General features: G+C 37.0%; 1 protein-coding gene across 1 annotated transcript in view; it reads left to right on the top strand.

The window, feature by feature from the left end:
- The first annotated feature begins 1,200 nt into the window (after positions 1-1,200).
- The window catches only part of TUT7 (terminal uridylyl transferase 7), a 58,147-nt gene continuing 42,626 nt past the window's right edge, over positions 1,201-16,721 (top strand). Inside the window, exons 1-10 of the mRNA XM_068973669.1 lie at positions 1,201-1,295; positions 2,452-3,002; positions 7,218-7,399; positions 7,738-7,854; positions 8,346-8,523; positions 10,238-10,326; positions 12,419-12,470; positions 13,435-13,504; positions 14,286-14,412; positions 15,772-15,891. Of these exons, the coding sequence (XP_068829770.1) occupies positions 2,483-3,002; positions 7,218-7,399; positions 7,738-7,854; positions 8,346-8,523; positions 10,238-10,326; positions 12,419-12,470; positions 13,435-13,504; positions 14,286-14,412; positions 15,772-15,891 (1,455 nt within the window). The 5' untranslated portion in view covers positions 1,201-1,295; positions 2,452-2,482. The remainder of the gene's footprint in view (positions 1,296-2,451; positions 3,003-7,217; positions 7,400-7,737; positions 7,855-8,345; positions 8,524-10,237; positions 10,327-12,418; positions 12,471-13,434; positions 13,505-14,285; positions 14,413-15,771; positions 15,892-16,721) is intronic.

Below are 16,721 nucleotides of genomic sequence, written 5' to 3'. Positions count from 1 at the left end.
TCAATGTCTGCCTGTCAGATCCTTGGCTTATCAGGTATTTTCAGAACCAAAGCATCTAGAAAAAGCATTATACAAAAGTTGTACCCACCTGTTTTAAATCACATTTAGTATAGACACTGGTTAAGAACAGACTGTCTTATTAGTGTTTGGACTCCAGTGGCTCTATTTACTTCACCATGAACACTATTTCCCCACCTTTAAAATGGGGATAATGATATTTTCCCAGTGGAGCTGTCGTGAGGATTAAATGAGTAATTATTTGTAAAGCACTCACAACGTTGCCTGGCAACAGCCAGTACGAACGTGTGGGGATTAAGACCATAATCCCCACAGAATCTCATGGATTTAAATTTAAATGCTCTTAAAAAGCAGGTAAATTAAAACTGTCGCATTTTCTAGACACTCCCTAATTAGTTGCTCGAGGCTTTCAAAGTATTTATAACACGGCAGATAGACAGCAAGGAAGGTAAACTCAACAGAAAAGAGACGGGGGGGGGGGGGGGAAGGAATACAGGTTAGTTGCTAATTCCATTAGAAAATTCTCCGTTCAAAAATTCACGTATGAATGCCCTCCTTAAGTCATTCTATGCGATTATACATTTTTTTCAAAACAAGATTTTGTTTTTAAGAGAAACTAACCCGCACAATCTAAGGGAGGGACGGGATTTCCCTGAGCCACACGGAGACCTGGGTGAACAGTGGACGCTTCAACGTTAGCGTTTCTAGAGAGTCGGTAACTAAGACCTCACAAAGACGGTCAATCATTCGAATTATCAGAAAAACAGCAAGCGCTACGGGGCCTCAGACCCAGGCTGAACTTGCTCACAGACAACCCCAAGCATCCAGGGGTAAAGCCGAGCCTCCGAGCCGACCCGGGCGTATTGCTGCGCCCAGACCACGAGCCCCGCGTCTCCCCGTGGAGAACCAGAGGCTTCCTCCGAACGCTTTCCCGGTGCTTTAGAGATCCAGGAGAAAGAGGAAGCGAGGTAAGGACACCTCCAAGCGAACAAGAACTGATAGCCGAAGCCCCGAACCCGACCGAACCCCCGACACCCACTAAACGCGGGGGCGCAGCAGCGTCTGCGACGGCGGAAGCAGGAGGGGCGGGGCGGTGGGCGGCCCTCCGGGTGAGGCGGGCACTTCCGGCGTGCGCGACAGAGCGCTCGGGCCGGGGCACCGCCGCCTCCCAATCGCGCACAATGAGACAGCGCTGAGCGCCGGAAGTGGGGCTGAAGGAAAACACGGAGAGGGAGCCCGGCCGGGACAGGAAGAGGCGGGGGGCCGCGGCGGAGGTGGTGAGTGTTCCTGGGCGCCTCTTCCCCTGTGTCCCTTTCAGACTCGCGTCCGCGGTGGCTCTCCGGTGGGTTCTCCGGTCTCCAGAGTTGAGGGCGGGCCTGGCCCGAGAGGTACGTTGACTCCATCCTCTGCCGGCCTCCTCGCCTCAGTTGCGAGGACCAGGGATCCCCCAGGCCGGCGAGGACTGAGCTCTCAGGCTTGAGTCCGCACCTTCACTTTGTGTCAAACCCTGCGGGGACTGGAGGAAAAGGGATCGGGGTGGAGGCACTCGCCCCCAACCCCCTGTCCGGCTGGGGGGGACCCCGGAACCCCATCGAGGAGGCAGGTCACTTCCTGCTTCCTGGTCCCCGCGGTGGCTTCGTGGCCAGGAGTGCTGAGACGCCTCCTGTTTTTCTGTCTCCGACTCAAAGGATGGAAACTGAGGCAGATCCGGGGTGGAGCGGTCACTTGGGGATCGAGGAAGGAGAATTGCTGTTTCATGACAAAACCAAAGTTGTTTGGGGTGGGGAAATGAGGACTGGAGTGGTTAGCGGGAGTTGACCCTTAGTCGTAAAGCCAGCCCCTCTGACCGGAGCGGAGCCTTGGTCGGAAGCCCAGGCTCTCCGTAGCCCAAGCGATCGGAGCCTGTCGGTCTGAATAGTGACGAGCGGAGCCGAGGCCCCAGGGTACCGAGAAGGGACTGAAAAGTGAAGTCGAGAGATGTACTGCCTCCACAAAGTTTCGGTTACTCTCTATTAACACTTGAAAGTAATTGCCAGCTTGTTTTTTCAAAAGACTGGGGAGTTCTCTGAAGTATAGGCTCGGGGTGGGGTATTTGTTTTTTTTGGCTGGGGGAAAGGTTCTGAAGAAAAGAGCTTTCGTTATATAGGTAAACGCCAACCAGCTTGGTATGAGTGACTTTTTAATATTACAGTTTTTAAGACATTTAGTTTTCATCTTCATATTAAATAGTACTAGTTTCTATGAAGATATTATAAAAGTAAGCCTCCCACTTCTAATGTAATGCATTGATTATTGGAATGTGATGGAAATTAGGAAAAGGGTTTCTTGCAGGCTTTTATACATCTGTACAATGAGTGTGTGATATTTTGTGAATTTGATATGATGCCTTGTTATATTGATAGTTTGATGTTTCTCCAAAACACCTTCTTTCAGGTGAAGAGGAAGAAAACTGAAGTCAAAGACCATGGGAGATGCCACAAAACCTTATTTTGTGAGGCGTCCTAAAGAGCGAGGAACTACAGATGATGAGGATTTCAGAAGGGGTCACCCCCAACAAGATTATGTAATAATGGATGATTATGCTAAAGGCCATAGCAGTAAAATGGAAAAAGGCCTTCCCAAAAAAAAAGTAACACCAGGGAACTATGGGAATACTCCCAGAAAAGGACCGTATGCTGTTTCTAACAATCCATATGCATTTAAGAACCCAATTTACAGTCAACCCACTTGGATCAATGACAACCACAAAGATCAGAGTAAGAGATGGCTATCTGATGAACTTGCCAGTAATTCAGACAGTTGGAGAGAATACAAACCTGGACCTAGAATCCCTGTTATAAACCGACCAAGAAGAGACTCTTTTCAGGAAAGTGAAGATGGATATAGGTGGCAAGATGGAAGAGGCTGCAGAACTGTAAGACGACTATTTCATAAAGAGCTGACAAACCTGGACACCATGTCAGAAATGGAAGCGGGAAGCCCTGGTAATGTTTCCAACTTGTCAAGTTACAACCCTGAAGTCAGCAATGTCTTATTTTTCATTCAGAGGAGCTTTATTATTTTCAGCAATGCAGTTCCAATTTTTCATAGTTTTGTCTTATTTAATGTGATTATTTTAAGGATAATCATGTTATTTGGGAAGCTTCAACACACTGCATATATTGATCCCTTTAAAAGTTAACTTTGCCACAAGGCTCGTTTTACCTTAGTAAAAGTATGTTTCCCATTGGTGCTTTTTACAGAAGAGGGTGATCATATCCCCCTAGGGATATATCATAATTTCTGAGTGGTATGTATGTGTTTTCTAAATTATATATTGTAATTTTGTACTTGAATTATGTATGTATCCATAATATAAATGATGGAATGTAAAGCTTAAAAACTTATTTGATACAAAAACATAGTATAGACTGCATGTATCTCCTGGTACAGAGAGATACACATTTTTTTGTGTGAAGTATCAATGTCTCGAGGAGGAGAGTACAAGATTCTTTTTTCCTCAAAAGTGAACATGGCAAACAGGTTGAAAAACATTGGTTAAAAAATTGGAAATTCAGTTAAAAGCTTTGCCTTTTAGTTTCAATAAAACCAAAACCCAATTCTAAGGATCCTATGTGCTTGATAATTGCCCCAAAGTTGTTATTTATCCCTTCTTCCAAAAAACAAATAGATTTTGTCCACGTAGCAGAGAAACAGAAGAATCAAACAGCCTTGTAAATCTTTAAGCTGAAAAGAACTTGAAGGAATTGCAGTGCTGTCATGATGTATCAAAGGTAGAATCACAGTTTTACAGAGCAGGTAGCTGTGTCTCCGGTGAGGTTAAATTTGTCCCCACTTGTTTACGCAAAGTGGTAGGTGAGGAAGTGGAACTGAAATCATGTACTGTGCTGCTCTGGCCATGAACTCAGCCTCACTGACCTGGAATCTGACAGAGAGAAATGAACATGTATTCAAAATTTCTGGGCTTTTGAAGTTTGTGTATATTTAAGTAGTTCTTTATTACTGTGTCCAAGTGGGATATGGACATTTTAATTTAGTTACCAATTGTTGGTCTTTAAGAAAAGGTTGCTTTTTGAGCAGCATTATAAAAAGAAAGGTTTACAGGTCAAAAGTTTGCCACCAGATAGATATTATAAGAGACTGAAAATCAGTTTTTCTGTATTCCTGTCTAGTCTTAAAAGGAAACCTTAAGTGATATTGAAAGGGACCTGCGTTTTTTACTATCTTTTTGTTGAAGTCATTCCAAAATGCCAATGTTTTCTCTATATGAAATTACAGGTGTTTGCTTTCAGTTTGGAAATTAAGGACTGTTCAGTTTTTATTCCTTTAAAAATCTTCGCAAAGAAAATATTAAGCTTTGGCATAATATTACTTACTGTAGCAACAAGTTCAGTTTAAAGTATAAACTTTTATAAACTTTAAAGTATAACCTAAGGATACTCAGAGTATCCTTAAAAGGCTCTCATTAAAGGAACTGAAATTTTCTTAAATCAAAGAGTCGGACACAACTGAGAGACTGAACTGAACTGAACTGAATACCTTAATAACGAAGGTTCTTATTAAATGATATGAAAAGATGTAATGAAAATTATCGTAGCATTGCTTTGTTTTTTGATACTAAGTTTCTCTTTTCCAGTTCACTTTACTGCTCCTACCTACTTCATTCCTCAAATATCCTAGATTGCCAACTTAATATAGTTAGGACAGTGCCATTAATGATCTTAGCTGGAAACATCCATTCAAATTCATGTGTCTTTTGTAAATGGAATAATGGACCATATTCAAATAAAATATGAGAAACTTGGAATACTGTATGTAGAGAATACATATTACTACCTAGAGCCTGGGAGGAGCCAGGTAGTCTTCCTCTAAGTAATTATGGAAATTTGTTTTAGCAATACCCAGCTTTGCCTTCCTCGATTCCCTCCAATGAGATTTCATTTGACTGTTTTTACCATGCAGGACTATGAAATTCAGTTTAGGATTTTGTATAACCTTGTCAGTTCTGGTTAATTTATTTTTATTTTTAATTTTTTTTACAAAGTAAAAGGGAGTTCTATATTTTAGATGTGAATAGCTTTCCTACAAGAAAGGATTTTTCTTGTATTGTTAGATAGATGAATTTCAGAATTCCATCCATGCTCTAATCTCTGTTTCAAATCCCTTTATTTGCTTTAGTCATGTATGCCTGGACAAGATACTTTCTTGGACCAGCATTTTATGCATCTGTATCCTGGGGATAATATTAGCATCCATGATAGGATCACTTTAGAGATTAATCTGAAGCCACCTGAAGTGCTTACGTTGCATCTGTTGCATGAAAAAATACTCAGTATTGGTAGCTGCAGTTGTCATCATCAGGCAAAATTTCTGCAGCCCTCCACTTCTCTTTGTAAAATAAGTTAACTGTACTTTTGGAGAGAAATTAAAGTTACTCTTTCTAGAAAAATTACATAGCAAATATAGCGAGAAGCCTTTGTAATCGAGAGAAGTGAAAAAGTAATTTGGTTCCATATCAATTTTTGTTTTGGTGAACCAACAGTGAATTTTTCTGATTGTGTTACATGTTTCAGTGTAAATCTTTAAAGAGAGTTTTGCCTAAGAAACTCCTGCCCGGAATACTAAAGTTAGATGCAGTTATTCAGAGTTTGTAATGATAAACAAATTAGAATAGACACACCTCTGAGTTAAAAGAATTGCTTATCTCAAAGCTTTATGCAGACCAGGAGTACTACCCTTAAAAGACTGTGCTTATTTAGTTGTGAATAGGGGGAGTGTTAAAAAGCAATAGACTGATTTTAACTATTTGTCTTTTACTATTTTGTTTGGTCCATTTTGATTACTATTAAAATAAAAACTTTGTCCTAATACTTCTTTATTTTTTTAATTGCTGCTTTATCATAATATCAAAGCTGTTTGCAGAATTTCATTATATTCCTCTCAGGGTAGTTTGAGTACATTGCATGCTGCTTTTCCTTCAGATCTGTTGGTGATAGCTTTTTTAAAAATTAAGAGTCCTATACCTCCCTTTCCTGACATAATTTCTTTTCAGTCAACTGATTCATTGTACCTGCTCTACAAGTAATGAGTTCCACTGAAAACCTGTCATGGCAGCTGCTTCATGCAGAGCATTTCAGTTGGTTTATATATTCAGAGAATAGTTTTTGGTAAGCCATTTAAAAACTATTCAGTCCACTTAATCATAATTTTAATTGAGGAAATGAATTTCATTTTACTTTTATATGGTACTAGCAACTTCATTTTCAGAACTTGATGGAAATTACCGAAGCTATTTAGAACATTTTTTTTTGTAGATGAATTGCACAAACGTCTTCAGTTTTACTGAGGTTGAAAAGTCCTAAGTCTTAAAAAAGGAACAGATTTGTTTATTACTTATGAGGACTATAGAACTAACAGCAGAGTTTATAAGCAGATGAGTTAGTCTGTACTTGCAGAAAGCTTTTATTTCAATTGCTAATTTGTTTTTGTTTTTTCATTTGAAATGTGCTCTGTGCAGGCTCATCAAAGAAGTTAAAATGAAAGTAAAGATAAAATGGTTAATAGTTATCTTCAGTAAATAAAATTTTGGCTTCAATTTCTTGAGGTTAACATGGGGGAGGGCCCAATTCTATGATTGCCCGATTTACAGTTCAGTGATGGATTTTCACTCCAGATAAGAATGAAGTTGTATTCTCAGTTCTTTGGAGATAATACAGTCCATCTTTACTCCAGTGGGGTTGTTTACTTACAAAAAATGAAAGCAAATGTGGACAGTTTTCTTTTGAATACCAAGTATCCTTACAGGTATATTAGAAATTATTAAATATATGTACATTATATGTTATATTATGATATATTCATTACATTAGGATTACTGATGTACTTGCTTTCAAGTAATAATTTTTACTATTGCTTGAGTAAACTCAGCAGTATGCTAGGAAGAAATGATAGAATCAGATTTTATGGTTGAAGTAGAAGTCTTTTGTTTTCCAAAAAGATGGCTTCTGTGGATTAGTGTATCCACATGTTGAGGTGCTTAATGAGCATTTAAGCTTTTTATCCATGGGAGAGGTGTACCTTCCCTTTTGCTCTGTGTTCAGGTGTCATTCAGCTATCACGTGATTTCATGAATAAATATGTAAGTTCTGCTTTTGGCTTGGGGTTATTCAGTATCGCCAATATTTTCCCCCTAACTTAAGAAAACAAGAAACCGAGGTCCAGACCTCGGAAGCCACGGAGAACTAGAAATGACGAAAATGAACAGGATGGAGACTTGGAAGGCCCTGTGATCGATGAGTCTGTGCTTTCAACGAAGGAGCTGCTGGGCTTACAGCAGGCTGAGGAGCGGCTGAAAAGAGACTGCATCGACAGGCTGAAAAGGGTAACAGCTTTATTTGTTAGTTAAAATCCTTGTTTTGGCTTAAACTATGTTACTAATCGAACATGTGCTTTCATGAATTATATAGATCAAAAGTGATATTCAGTTTGATTTAATAAAGTTTCTTTTTCTTTTTTTAGAATTTCTTTTAAAAAACAATTATTAGCATAATGATAGTGACAGTAATTTATTAACAATTTAATAAGTGTCCAGGAAATCATCTTCTGGCCAGCTTTTGTTTACCTGTATTTTGTCTCTGTACATCTTTCTCTCTACATGTCTCTCTAAATATGTATTTATATACAAATATATACATGTCTGTAAATCTCTTCAAATTGTAGCGACCAAGAAACTACCCTACAGCAAAGTACACCTGCAAACTTTGTGATGTTTTAATTGAATCCATTGCATTTGCTCATAAGCATATCAAAGAGAAGAGGCACAAGAAAAACATTAAGGTAAGTGTAAAGTAACCTAAACATACATGTTTGTCAATTATTACTTGTCATCTTTATGACTTTCCTTAAGACTGTGATACTAATAATTTGGTTATTTATATTACTGAATTTATGTTAACCAGAATACTTTATACTGGTCAGATATGTTTTGCTGGGTAGTCTTGTGAATTTCCTTAGGACAGTATCAGGACGAATGAAGCCAATGCTAGGACCTAGATATGTGTCCTTATGCCAATAATAACAAAGTAAATAATACGCCATTACTGTTTCTAATGTTCTTTCCTTACACTTTTTCCTTATTCCTCCCTTCCCTCTATTTTATGTGCATAAAGAAGTGTGTGTGTGTTTGATAAGATGAAGACTAACACAGCTAAAGGGAAAAGGAGGGCTGAGAAAAATATTCGAGGGTACTGTGCAGGGTGTTGTCTCAGTGACTGGTAGAAGGTAAAAATGGTGTGAGTCATTTTTAATCTCAACATTGATCTTAAAAGGAGAAGCAAGAGGAAGAGTTGCTCACCACGTTACCCCCGCCTACACCCTCCCAGATAAATGCAATTGGTATTGCCATTGACAAAGTGGTACAGGAGTTTGGCTTACACAATGAGAACTTGGAACAGAGACTAGAAATTAAACGTATCATGGAAAATGTGTTCCAACACAAGTTACCAGGTATTTTCTAGATTTGTTTTTCTTTTTAGCTACCTAAAATACCCCATTCATTTTTCTTACCATTAGTAATTTTTGCCTAATAGAAATCAACTTACCATGTTCTAAAGCTCTCAATTTTTTGTTTTTTATGTTTTTGTACTGCAGATCTTTATGTTTTTGTTTTTCCTGGCTTACCCTAGGGTAGCAAAGACTTTTACATATGTTGTTAGTAACCTGTCTTCATTGTGAATTTCATTGTGTTCGTTTACATGTCCCATATTATTAGAGCACCGTGGGACTCTTGTGTATGTGTTTTGTTTACCTTTCTATTTTCCATCTCTCAGTTCAGTTCCTTTTTTAGTTGAAGTATAATTGACTTACAGTATATCAGTTTCCGGTATACAGCATAGTGATAACAATATTTTGTATACATTACAAAATGATCACCACATCTTTCTACCTATGTACATTGACAGAATATTTTGAGTTAAAATAAAGTGTCCTGGAGTCATTTTCAAGTTATCTGTTTCCGGAAAAGGTTCTGTTTAACCATGCTTAAAAGAATTGCACCATCTAAAATGAGCTTTGAAACTAATGTATAATAAATTTTGTGCACTATTGAATTGATGTTTCCAAGTTATGTCTGTGGAGCCATGAAAGACTATTTTTTTATAGAAAGCTCCACAAGTGATTCTAATCCACAGCCAGGGTTGAAATCACTATTTGAATTTATCATTGTACTACCCATCAAACTATTCATTTTACTGAAATATTCACATAGTATGATTCATATTCATATATTTGTGTTCAGAAAAAATAAAGAACAAGAATCTATTCATTTCCTTATATAAGGTATCTCATCTTTGATGTTGTAGACAAGCTCCTGAGATGTCATTTGTAATTTTGATTTTTGTCATAGATTTCCATTGTAAAATTGAGTGTACTTTGTCTTGGAAAAATTGTTAAAACCCAAATAAATTACTTGACTTAACCTGGGAAAGAAAAGAGATACAAAGTTCCTTTTTTTTGGCCCAACAGTAGTAAAACATTGGGGGGAAAATGCCATAAAATAAACATACGTGGTACCCATACACAGATTTTCCTCTAAAGAGTGACTCACTTGCTGCCTAACATTTTAAGTTATATCAGTGATAAATCACTTTCTAAAGTTTTCCTGAAAAGATTGTATTATGTTAAACTTTTTGTTCATAATATAAGGAGTATTTATATTGAAAATAATATAATGCTGATTTTTATGATTATTGTTTTACTGAACCATGATCTTTACACTAAATTACACCTGTGTTTGCTTTCAAAAAGGTGAATGAAGTATCTGCATTAACTCTTCAGTGTACTCCAAGGTTTATAAACATATAACAAAGTTAGACATCTCTTTTCGACTTCCATATTTTAAAAATCATTTTAGTTAGTATTTTCTCTGCAAAATGTGAATAAAGGAAGTATTAATGTATTTTACAACTGGTATGAAAAGAGTGGCTATTAAAGTAAACTGCATTCAATGCAGTCTTCCCTTTTAAGTAAAATAAAAGTGAAAGCAAGAGCAAAGAGTCACGCATTCGTGTCGTTTCATTGTGCCAGACTTGAATACTGTTTTTCTTTTGTGTGTAGTTTTAATTGATGGTTCCATTTCTGAAATAGCAGTGTCTTGCATTAACTTTTGAGAAATTTTACTTTATAAATGACTTCTATTTATTTAAAAAAAATTTTTTTTTAGATTGTTCTCTGAGATTATATGGGTCATCCTGTAGCAGATTGGGTTTCAAAAATTCGGATATAAACATTGACATTCAATTTCCAGCCATTGTAAGTACAAAATAAATGTTAGAATTTTCACAGAGTGGTATGGAAGTTCTATTTTTTTCCTCTAAATTTGAGGTATATGTGGATATATCTTAGATGTTTGAGGACAGTTTAAGTGTAATTTTTTTTTCTAAAACTACTTTGTTTTTAAAAGTATAATTTTCTCCTGAAAAATCTTTTTTAATGTTCTTCTGCATACCTTCACTTTTAAAGAGTATTTCTTCTTTTCTACATATCTTTCATGCTTTCTTCAAACACTGGTTTTTTTTAACCATGTGAATCTGATGGTGTTACTTAGCTCTATTAACTTGAAAAGATTACATTATCTTGACAATTATCTTGACAATTCAACTTTGCAGTGGCAGAGAAGGATTTCAGATTTCAAACGGGTGTGGTATATATACACACACATACACACACACACAGACACACACACACACATATATACACACACACCTCCATACATACATGTAAACATTTAAGACCTGCAAGCTTGATTTGTTCCTGAGTTTCCTCTTACATCCACCCACCTTGTAAAAATAATTACACTTTTGAAGAACTGCACCTAGCCTAGATTTCTGGTTTAAACATGGTTCAGAAAGATGTTGATGAGTCAGAACTTTAAAACTGGAAGGCACTTTAATAGGTTATTCATTAACTTACTGGTGGTTCCTGCAGGCCAGTTTGCAAATGGTTTATGCCCATTTACTTGGGTTACTGCTTAAAAATAGAAATAAAGATTTCTGACCTCCTCCCCCCGATTTTGTATTTCACACTCTCTCATTCCTTGCCATCCCCAATTGCTATAGCTACCTGGTCAGTTGACCAAGATTTTACTTTTCTTTTAACCTTAAATTCTAATTAATATTTTAGCAGCATGGCAGTTATTTTGATTTCATGTCATTCGTTCATTCCTCAGGTCTGTGTGATATGCCAAGACTATACTAGGTTCTAGAGGCCAAAAAAAATATGATTGCTTCTTCATGAAATTCATACCTAGTGAAGGAGATAAGTAATTATGTATAGATAATTAATTATAATAAGAGCAATTCAGACAAACAAGGTTCTGTGACAGAAAACAAGCAGTCCTGATGCCCCTTTGAATGGATAACATTTAAGCTGAACTCTAAAAGATGAAAAGAAATGGAGAGAGTGAAGGAGTGTTTTGGCTTTAGAGCACATCATATGCAGGCATTGAGCATGGCCTGTTCAAGGAGCTAAAGGGAAAATTGTTAGGGCTGTGAAGGGACCTAGAGAAAGAGGAGCATAAGATTAGGATAGAGATGTAGCCTGGATCCCAAAATACAGGAACCTGGAATTTCATTTTGACCTAAGGGCATTAAGTAGCCAGACAGAGAGTTTTAAGAATGGTCAGGACTGGATCTAAGTGGTTTTAAGTGGTTTTGGTTCCCAGTGTAGCAAGGATTAGAGAAAGGCAAGACAGAAGTGAACACCAGTAAGCAATCTGTTGAAGTAGTCTCACAGAATAATAGTATAGTATTAACAGTTTGACAGCTTCTAGCCACAGCTTCGGAGAAGGCATTGGCAGCCCACTCCAGTACCCTTGCCTGGAGAATCCCATGGATTGAGGAGCCTGGTAGGCTGCAGTCCATGGGGTTGCGAAGAGTCAGACACGACTGAGCAACTTCACTTTCACTTTTCACTTTCATGTATTGGAGAAGGAAATGGCAACCCACTCCAGTACTCTTGCCTGGAGAATCCCAGGGACAGGGGAGCCTGGTGGGCTGCCGTCTCTAGGGTCTCACAGAGTGAGACACGACTGAAGCGACGCAGCAGCAGCAGCAGCAGCAGCCACAACTTGGAGATTTGCTGAGAGGCTAATTAACTCATGAATTAGTGAATCAGGAGTTAACTGAGTAGTCAGTCTCTTTTTGCCCACAGTCATCATCTTTCAGTGCTCATCTCTCCGTGTCTGACTGTGTGCACATAGCACAATGATTAGTTCCTTTACTCAGGTAGTAAGGTGCTTTCTAGTTTGGAGAGGCATTTGGGTAACTTCAGATGACTGTGTGTTATCTCAGTGAAGCCAAAGTACTTATGAATTATTTGATGTATTCATTGATTTGTTTCCTAGATGTCTCAGCCAGATGTTCTCTTACTTGTCCAAGAATGTTTAAAGAACAATGGTAAGGCCAAATTCTTTCCACATTTGGTTGTTAAATTTTTCTTTTGTCTATAATTTTAAATATATCTTATTTTTCAAGCTTTGAAAATAGGAAGTCATGTTTTTTGATTTACTTATATGAGTAATAGCCAAGCAAAAAACTAAAGCAAATGCCCATGAATTATTAGCAGGTTAATTGGAGTCTTGTTAGTTGTTCTGCTATGCAGAATAACTATCTTGGAAGTAAAGCTTTTTGCTTGGTGATAATGTCACAACTTGTAAAGATTATACAGGCCCTAGCCTAAGACTGATAAGAGTCAAAATATGTAAAATTTACTCTTGAAGTTAAAACCAAAGGATGTTCATCTGTATTCCATGGCTCAAATTAATACTTTATGAATAATAAATAGTGTGACTCAACTCAGATTAATGAATCAACAAATAATTATTCCCGGGTATGTTATCATATGTCCAAAGTAATGTCCAACTGGGACTTGACAGCTTGTGTGCTTTCCATAGGCCTGGTTAAATTGTCTCATCCCTGGATTAGTCTTTCCCATCCTTTTTGTTTTGACTGAATGAAATGTTTAAACTTTTCTTCTTACTTCAGTCAGTATGTATTTTGATCCCACATGTTTTAGTAGCTTTTGCAGCAGTTTTGTTTTTTATTGTCCTGTCCGTATTTATAATTATGTTAGTGACCTAACATTTAAATGTTCTAGTTCAATAATGTAGCCATTTCTAATCAGACATTAATTTTGTAAAATAAGAGTTTTAAATTAATGTGATTACTTGATTGTTGAATATAATACTTTTTCCTTTTCAAGTCATTTTTATTTCATAATCATCTCTTAAGAGCTTTATTGCATAATGGTCTTTCAAAAGACCCAACAGATGATACGCAGCTGGTACTTGTACTTTATCTAATTGTGCTTTTAAACAAAGGCTTAATTAACTAATCTGTGTAATATTCTTTTCTTTTTCAGACTCTTTTATTGATGTTGATGCAGATTTCCATGCTCGGGTGCCAGTGGTGGTGTGCAGAGAAAAGCAAAGGTCTCTGTTTTTTTTAGCTGTTTATTAAGTATCAGCTTGCCAAAAGCACTTGTACTTTACTACATATTAGTGTCCAGTTTCTAGAATTACAAGCTCCTATGTAGTTAATTTCATAAGCTTGCTATTAGCTTTCTCTCTCTACTGTTGGTGTTTAACCCAAGAGGAAAAGGTATTTTATTTTAAAAAGAAGAAAAGTACTTAAAAGGAAAAAGTATAGAAAGGAAGCATTTTGATCCATTTCAGTAAAAAAAAAAACTATCAAATAGTTACTTGCTCTGATCACCTTTATTTCCCATTCTTTTTAGCAGCATTTTAAACAGTACTGAAAACAGTTGGTATGACTTCACCCAGCTCTCTCTCTCCATCTGGAAACACTCCCATTCCCACTGTAGATGGGTGGTTTGTAGGCTGTAATGAGTCACCATCAAGCAGATTCCTCCAGCTAGAGAAAACACTTTTGCTCCTACTAAGATGAATTTATACTCCCATTTGAAACATTTTATACTTCTTTGCATTTCCCCCTAAAAACTGTTTTAATATAAGAAAATGTGACAGTTTTGGTTCTTAAAAAATAAAGTTTACCCAGAAAATAGCTGCCCTATCTTTTTTAAGCCAGTTATTTAAATGACCCATAAAGGTTTAATGAGTTTTTTATTTTCATTTTTAAGGTATTTATTATCAGTGTAAATTAGTTGATGGTAGTGTAAAAGAAACCTGATACCTGTATAACACTTTATCTTTCTCTTTTTCCTTCTCATTGTCACACTCTACCCCCCACCAGTGGTCTTCTTTGTAAAGTGAGCGCAGGAAATGAAAATGCTTGTCTGACAACAAATCATTTAACTGCCCTTGGAAAACTAGAATCAAAGCTGGTTCCTCTGGTAATTGCATTTAGGTACTGGGCAAAGGTAGGTTTGAGTTCTTTAAATGAATGAATACATTCTACGTATGCTTAAGCAGTACACTTTGATTTTTACATGGTTCATTTAATCTTAAATGTTTGGATGCATATTTATAGACATCAAGAGAGTTGGCATCTTGAGTATTAGAAATTTTAATGTATATAGAAAGAAAAACTTACTGTTTCTGTTTGACTATAGCATATTGTTCAAAAGATCAATGATTTATGATACTTATTAATAATTAGATTTGTAGGTCAAATCTGAGGTATAGCCTACACGTTTACATTTTATCTAGTTTCCTGAAGTGAGTCTCAGATACAGGAGAGTTAAGATAAAGCCTCTTATACCATCCAGTGATAAACCCTTGCTCAGTCACATTGACTCTTTGCAACCCCATGGACTGCAATCCTCCAGGCTCCTCAGTCCGTGGAATTTTGACAGGAATACTGGAGTGGGTTGCTGTTTTCCCCTCCAAAGTATCTTCCCAACCCAGGGATCGAACCTGCATCTCCTGTATTGGCAGGTGGATTCTTTACCACTGAGCCACCTGGGAAGCCCCAATAATATACCCAAAGATTCCCAAAAAATGAAAGCCGCTATCTGATCTTGCTTTACATTTCTACAGTATTTTAAACATGGTATCCTAATGAAATGCTCAGATGAACACGAGAGCATCACATTTCTCCAAAATGTAAGGTCCCATCACGATTATAAACTTGAGATTCTGTATAGAAAAAAGCCAAAAGCTTTATGGGTTAGGACATGGCAGTGACAACACATAATTCCTGTTGCTTGAGTCGAAGATGCAACAGAGACAGAGGATGCCCCACTCTTAATTGAGTGAATTGGTAGTCACAATATGGTGTGCTTTGAAAGCAGCCTCCTACTTCATCACTAAGTTCTTATTTTCTCCTAGTGCTAATTGGTTTGCCTGCTTTCTTTCCTCTAATTACGTTTCTGACCAAAGCATGCATTTTCGAGGTAGCAGCTAAGCATGAGGGGGGCCATTAAACTGAGCAAAGCCAATTGGTTTATGTTTGGGATGGAATCATTATTTTTACTTCATTAACAAGTTTTTGAACCAAGTGAATGGATTTACCATGGATATCAAAAAATAAATAGATTTTTAGAGCCTTTCACAAGTGAGTTTAGTTAAATGAAAAATTTGAAGTGGAAACTCACTGAAAACCACAGTATGTGTTTACAACACAAGTATAAGGAAGTTGGGTATTTTGTCATTGTGGAATTTCATTTTGAAGAGTAAATCACGTGATAAATGGAAATGAATTAACAGATTTTAGACCAAATTGCATAAATGACAAGTTGGTACAAAAGAATGCTTATCCTCTTTTCTCTCATTTGTAGCTTTGCAGTATAGATCGCCCTGAAGAAGGAGGTTTACCACCTTATGTGTTTGCTCTGATGGCCATTTTCTTTCTTCAACAGAGGAAAGAACCCCTTCTGCCTGTTTACCTAGGATCATGGGTATAAAACATTTTTTGCTTATGTATCCAATATTGATTTTATTATGGAGCCACAATCCCTTGAGCATAATTTCAAAGTCTAAAAACCTAACCAGAACTGACATGAATTTATTTATCCTATTATTGTGAAAATTCATGCCTCTTGCTGCTGAAATATTAATGTATTTGGCTACAAGATGCTGCCATATACTCTGCTAGGAAGACTGTTACTTTTCTAAACTGAAGAAACTTATAATTTATGGAGCACATGATCTTGAGGTTTACAGACAAGAGAATGTGAACCTACATTATCATTTGCTACACAATTCTTTGGGTACAGTTTTATAATTTGATACTTGAATTTATATATCACCTCCAGACAGACTGTAGAAAGCATTCAGTTCGCTATCACTTTCTTTTACTGGTCTTTTTGTTCTCTTTCTACCCTGTTCCCTGTGAAACAAAAGAAAATGTAAGTGCTGAGATTGCTACTCATACCACAGATGCAGAACTTAGAAGTCACCTCTTAAATAATATTTTGCTGTAATCTTCAAGATGAATAAGACTTCAGTAAGGTGACCACTCTTTCTTTCTGGATAAATTAAAGTTGAGCTGATTTATTCAAATAGTAAGATTTAAGAAGGAGCCATCTCAAAGTCAAAACGAGGTTATTTTCATTCTCTTGAAATGCCTCACTTTTAATCCCTAGGTGAAATTCCTTGATAAAAGTCTTATGTATATCCTTATTTTATAAAAAGCTTCACTTGGTAAAAGATACATCCAGTATTTTAACTGCTTGTCTTCTTACCATATGCAGGATTCTCATCATTTAATGAGGAGATGTTCCAGAGC

The sequence above is a fragment of the Capricornis sumatraensis genome, chromosome 6, assembly GCF_032405125.1.
Source record: "Capricornis sumatraensis isolate serow.1 chromosome 6, serow.2, whole genome shotgun sequence".
Classification (NCBI taxonomy): domain Eukaryota; kingdom Metazoa; phylum Chordata; class Mammalia; order Artiodactyla; family Bovidae; genus Capricornis; species Capricornis sumatraensis.
The sequence above is the reverse complement of the archived record's forward strand: the minus strand, read 5'-3'. Positions and strand labels throughout refer to the sequence as shown.